This window comes from Dipodomys ordii, unplaced genomic scaffold (assembly GCF_000151885.1).
Source record: "Dipodomys ordii isolate 6190 unplaced genomic scaffold, Dord_2.0 Scaffold53, whole genome shotgun sequence".
In the NCBI taxonomy this organism is placed as follows: domain Eukaryota; kingdom Metazoa; phylum Chordata; class Mammalia; order Rodentia; family Heteromyidae; genus Dipodomys; species Dipodomys ordii.
The window spans coordinates 11,016,837-11,023,259 of NW_012267269.1; the positions used below are offsets into that span (position 1 = coordinate 11,016,837).

Sequence of the window (6,423 nt, forward strand, 5' to 3'; positions counted from 1 at the left end):
GAGGGAGGGAGCGAGGGAGGGAGGGAGGGAGGGAGCGAGGGAGGGAGGAAGGGAGGGAGGAAAAGCTGGAAGAAAAAATGCGGAAATCAAACATTCTAGAAGGTTTAGGATCACAGAGAATTCTTTCAGATGAGCATCTGCAAATTTCAAGGAATTCTTCTAATTACATGTGAACCATAGTAGAGCTGAAAAAATATGTATTAGTTAACTAATCTATAAATACTATAAAGCAGAAAATTGTTAAAATTATTTTCAGAAACATCTTTGCCTTCCCTGTAATTTTTTTACAGTATTTTTCATAGACATTTTTTCTAACTTTATAACAGTATACAAGCTTATGTTGTTTTCTGTATATATAAATACTATTTCTATATATCACACTTAACTGTACAGGAAATCTCTTCAGGAGATTCTATTCTGGTATGTAAATTGTATTACTCAGCACAAAAGCAAATATTCTTCAATGATTAGCCACTAATGAAACCAACATAACATCCAAGTAAGAGAAAAAAACTTCAGAATTTATGGTATACACAGTTTAATAAGTTAGCAGAATGTAGAAATATTCTTACCCTCAAGAATCTTCAGGATTTTTTTTTCAGATAGTAGCTCTAATTGTTCTTGGCATAGTTTTTTAATTTCCTCTATTGAACAGTTCTAAAGGAAATGATATTTTTAATTGCATTTATGTGCGATAGTTTCAATAGAAACTGGAAAATTAGTACTTAAACTAAAACAAAAGATCACCTGTTCTCATCCCTCTCACCTTGTACTTCGCTCTTCTCACCCACCCCAAAGAAAAGCATTAGAATAATAATAATAATAAAAAAGAAAAAGGGCTCGGAAGGTGGCTCAGTGGTAGAGCACTTGCCTTGCATGCCTGAGGCCCTGGGTTCAATTCCTCAGCACCACATAAGCAAAAAGAAAAAAGCCAAAAGTGGTGCTGTAGCTCAAGTGGTAGAGCGCTAGCCTTGAGCTGAAGAGCTGAGGGACAGCACCCAGGCCCAGGGTTCAGGCCCCATGACCGGACCCCCACAAAAAAATAATAATAAAATAAAAAGAAAGAAAAGAAATTGGAAAACTACAACTGTAAAAAAAATTCCAGCTGGGTGTTGGTGGCTCACATCTGTAATCCTAGCTACTCAGAAGGCTGAGATCTGTGGATCAAAAGAAGCTCAGACAGTTTGGAAGAAATAATTGTATTATCAGTTTATAGAATTCACAGAATTTATAAACCATGATAATGACAATTTGCCTTATGAAGGTTAAAATGTATTACTGTCCCACAATACTGTGAAATATGTGAAATTTATATAATCAGTTAATCTTAATAAAAATTATTTGAAAATAAATATTAAAAAAAAAAAGAAGCTCAGGGGCTGGGAAAGTGGCTCAATGGTATAGTGCTTGCCTCACATGCATGAGGCCCTGGGTTTGATTCCTCAGCACCACATAAACAAAAAAGCTGGAAGTGGCTCTATAGCTAAAGTGGTAAAGTGCTAGCCTTGAGCTGAAGAGCTGAGAGACAGCACCTAAGCCCAGAGTTCAAGCTCCATGACTGACAAAAAAAAAAAAAAAAGCAGCAGCAGCAGCTCAGGCACAACACTCAAACCCTTAGTTCAAACCCCAAACAGGCATAAAAAATAAATAAATAAATTTTAAAATTCTAGTTAGAGAGGCTGGAAAGGTGACTCAGTGGTACAGTGCTTGCCTTGCATGCATGAGGACCTGGTTCAATTCCTCAGCACCACATAAGAAAAATAAACTAGAAGTGGTGCTGTGGCTCAAGTGGGAGAACACTAGCCTCGAGCTGAAGAGCTGAGGAACAGTGCTCAAGCCCAGAGTTCAAGCCCCAGGACCAATACACACACAAAAAATAAAAATAAAAATTGGAAATCTGATGGTAATACACAAAGTTATGTTTATTATGGAAGAACAAATGAAAATAGTTCTACATGTTAATAATAGCCTATATGTTAAGTCATTCTTCCAAAGGCTTAAATGGTCTGGACCTGCCCCTATGTGTCAAGTATTTCATCTTGGGCTTAGCTTGTCCCATAGCTATTTCTACAACTGTAAAATTAAAATAACATGCACTTCCCTATATAATTTCCGAAATAACCATATAAGAACACCATTAAGTTATTATGAACTGTCACTGTTTTACAGCAGTGCATTTTAAAGTACCAAGGGAAATTGAATACACTCCTATTTAAATACTATCATTGCCTGAATTTAACAATATTCCCATAAGGTCAGTAAGTTTCTTTTTTTTTTTGGTCAGTAGTGGGGTTTGAATTCTGGGATTGGGCACTGTCCAAGCGCTCTACCACTTGATCCACAGCACCACTGCCAGTCTTTCTGGTGGTTAATTGGAGATAAGAATCTCATGGACTTTCTTGCCCAGGCTGGCTTAGAAACACGATCCTCAGATCTCGGCCTCCTGATTATCTAGGATTACAAGCATGAGCCACCAGTGCCCAGCAGTAATTTTCTTAACTACACATTTTTCTTCACAATTTTTTAAATATCCAAGGCCATTTATACTTCTCCAAATTCCCTTATTTCTTTTCATGCTTATTTTAAATGAGAACATCCAATTACATATTGCATTCAGTAAAATGATTGCTACAAAAAATGTTTGATTTCTATGTATGTGTACAGTAGTGAAGTACCTTTAACACATCAGGAAGCATCTTCTGTAACTTCTTCTCTCCTATAATACAGAAGCACTGCTGAAGCATTTCTTTTTTATCTGATATATAGAAACTAACTGGTTTTAATGACACAGTCAAATCCAGTCCACCTTCTTCAAGGTCACTGTGCTCTGCCAAAAGTAATTCTTTTTCCGAAGTTGGCAAGAGAGATTTGGTTTCCTAAAATTAGAAGAATAAAGAACTATTAATACTCTGATATATAATACTATAATATATACAGTTTGCAAATATTATATAACATATATGACATCATATATTTTCATTTGATAAATTATCCTTCATCAACTATTTCCCAAAGTCTTGTTTGTACACTTATCTAAAGCTACTGTGAGGGAAGGTGGCTCAGCTTGCCTTGTATGCATGAGGCCCTGGGTTCGATTCCTTAGCACCACATAAGCAGAAAAAGCCTGAAGTGGTGCTGTGGCTCAAGTGCTAGAGCACTAGCCTTGAGGTGAAGAGCTGAGGGACAGCGCACAGGCCGAGTTCAGGCCCCACAACCAACCAAAAAAAAAGAATTATTTCATGTTTACTATTCTTTTACTCCTAACACTACAATTAACTCAAGGACAGCAAAATAAAAGAGGTAATATAAGATACACAAGTGAAAATACTCTCAACACTGAAGATTTCCTACAATTTTAGACTTTTGAAGAACTAGGATACTTCTTCATGTGGTCATTTACATCTAAGTTTATTTTATATTTCATACATGTATGCATTGCCATTCAGTTAAATAGAGAAATGAAATGGCAGTAAAATGTTACAAATGACAAGTATTATAAAGTGATACTATAATAAGCTATTTCTATTTTAAACCAATATATATAATTTAGTACTACTCAAAAGGAGGCAAATCATTTCAGTAATTTAAACATCTCTGACGATTTTACTTCCCGTCTCCCAACTCTATCCAGTCTCTCCAAATCTATTATCATAATACTGGTCCAAACTACCATCATCTTCCCTAAAATACAGCAATAGCCATTTGAGTGGATACCCCACATCTGGCATGAAATATTATTCTGTATATTACTAGAAGAGTGGATTGTATAGAAAGGGTGTGTAATCATTTTTGCTTTAAATGCTTCAGTGATTTCACATGGCTTTTGGGGTATGGTCCACCTGGTCTCATTTTTTTGGTTCTAGACATATGAACTTCTTGGAATAACTCTAACAGAATCTGCATGTACATTCTCATCCTCTACCTTCTCTTTCCTTCTTCTACCCCACATTATATCATAAAATTAACAAGTCCAGATGTTTATCAGATATGAATTTGAAAGTTATTTCCCCAAGAATATCTCCCTTGCTGGGCGCCAGTGGTTCACGCCTGTAATCCTACCTACTCAGGAGGCTGAGATCTGAAGATCACGGTTCAAAGCCAACCCAGGCAGGCAAGTCCATAAGACTCGTATTTCCAATAAACCACTCAGAAAACTGGAAGTTGCGTAGTGCCTCAAGTGGTAGAGCACTAGCCGTAAACTGAGGACCTGAGGGACAGAGTTCAGGCCCAGAGTTCAAGCCCCATAACCAACAACAACAACAAAGATTCTCTCCCTTGACTATATAGGTCAGGTATGATAATTAGACTAGAAAGTAAATCAGATCAGCTCTTAATAGCATAGTTCAGAATATAATGATATAGAAAAACTGGAACACAACAGAAATAGAAAATGGTACTGCAGCTTTAGAAGGAAAACAGTTCACAGTTCCCCAAAATGTTACCATAAGCCACACACTAATGGCTCATGCCTGTTATCCTTAGCTATTCAGAAGGATGAGGTCTGAGGATCATATATATATATGGACACAAGAATCAAATTACAAAAATATGGAAGAATTCAAGCTCACTATTCATCAAAAAATAGAAATTAAAATAAATGCAATGTTAATTCAATCCATCAATTTAACAGATCATTTAAAAATGGATATCCAATAGTAGTGAAGATATGCAGAAACCAATGGCATGCTATGTTTGGACAGTAAAGTGCTAAAGTTTTATTTGAAAGCATTTGGTGCTACCTCATGACTATTTTGTCTAGTGGCTAGTAGTGGGACTTTCGTTTGGCTTGCTTGCTCTATCACTTAGCCACACGTCCACTTCTTGTTTTTTGCAAGTTAATTGGAAATCAGAATCTCTTAGAAGCCGGGTGCCAGTGTGGTGAGGACTGCAATTTGAGGCCAACCCAGGAAGGAAAGTCCATGAGACTTATCTCCAGTTAATCACAGAAAAAGCTGTTAAGTGCAGATGTGGTTCAAGTGGTGGAGAGCTAGTTGTGAGCAGAACCGGAAGTCAGAGTTAAAGCCTCCCCCCAAAATCTCTTGGATTTTGTATACCCTGGTTGGCATCGAACTGGAATCCTCAGATCTCGTATTGGGGTGGCAGCCACCAGTGCGCAGCTTTTTTTAAGTGCATATGTTTTGACCTTGCAAGTTCACTTCTGTGATTCTGTCCTAAAGCTAATTCTTGCACAAGTTATATATGCAAGGGCATTCGATTTGGTGTTGTGTGTAGTGAAAAAAGAAAAAGTGAACACCTAAAGATATAATGGAATACTGGGCAGTCGCTACAAAGAAACATACCATATATAGAAACCATCCCAATTAAGTGACATTACTCAACTAAGTAGAGCTGATGTACAGAAATTTAAGCACATAAATCTAAAACAAGGGGACAATCTAAATAGGCTGCATATCAACTTTTTGCTTTTGTGTGTGTGTGTGTATGTGTGTGTGTGTACTTAAGAGATAGAACACAGGGCCGGATATGTCCTTTATCTTTTTTTTTTTCCTCTCTCTCTCAAGACTGGAGCTCTACAACTTGAGCCACAACCCTACTTGTGGCATTTTTGTGGTTAATTGGAAATAAAGAATCTCATTGACTTTCCCTGCCTGGACTGGGTTATAACCGCCATCCTCAGACCTCAGCCTCCTCAACAGCTACGATTACAGGCTTAAGCCACAGGTGCCTGGCTGCGTACCATTTAGTAATGTGAAAGTATGAAAGGGGGCTTCCAAACTTGTGCCTTTATTTCTGCCATGAATGAGTTTTAAGTAAATCTTAAGCTTTATAACAACAAATAATAAAACTTTTTTTTAAAGTGGTGGCTATCTCCGCCGATTGATGGCTTTCCTGGTCAAACGCTGGATTCAAGTCAAGGAGAAATTAACAAACTCTTGGCTCCAGAGATAGGGAAGAAGGGAAAGGGAGGGAGGGTGAAGGAGGGAAGGAAGGTGGGAAGGAAAAGGGGGAGGGGAGGGAGGGAAAGGAGGAAGAGAGGGAAGGAAAGTTCCTGCACCCCTGAACCTCAATTTTGTTTTTCATTTGTAATAGCGAAGAAGCTAATCAGCATTTACCAAACAAAGACACACAGGCACACAGGCACACAGGCACACAGGCACACACACACACACACACACACACACTGTTTACAAAGCGTCAGGTTCCTCAGGACAGTGACCCGGCGACTCAGAACTCTCTAAGGAAACTCGGAAAGACCACACTGCAAGTTGGACTTATTCGTAAGCCCAGACCCACAGAAGTTCAGGACCCGAGGGAGGAGGGCCCCCGGGACTCCGGAAGAGGAACCTCGTGGAACGAGCCGCCGCTCCGGCGCGGCAGCTCGGCAGGCCTCGGGGGCGGCGCGCACGCACCTGCGGCAGGGAGCCCGACACGCTGGAGGACGAGTCCGTGCTCCTCCGCTTC

At 39.0% G+C, this 6,423-nt stretch overlaps 1 protein-coding gene across 1 annotated transcript in view; it reads right to left on the bottom strand.

The window, feature by feature from the left end:
* The window catches only part of Caap1 (caspase activity and apoptosis inhibitor 1), a 32,465-nt gene that overhangs the window by 25,710 nt on the left and 332 nt on the right, over positions 1-6,423 (bottom strand). The window contains exons 2-4 of the mRNA XM_013020772.1: positions 6,372-6,419; positions 2,676-2,876; positions 573-657 (exon numbers count right to left, since the gene is read on the bottom strand). Coding sequence (XP_012876226.1) covers positions 573-657; positions 2,676-2,876; positions 6,372-6,419 — 334 coding nt within the window. The remainder of the gene's footprint in view (positions 1-572; positions 658-2,675; positions 2,877-6,371; positions 6,420-6,423) is intronic.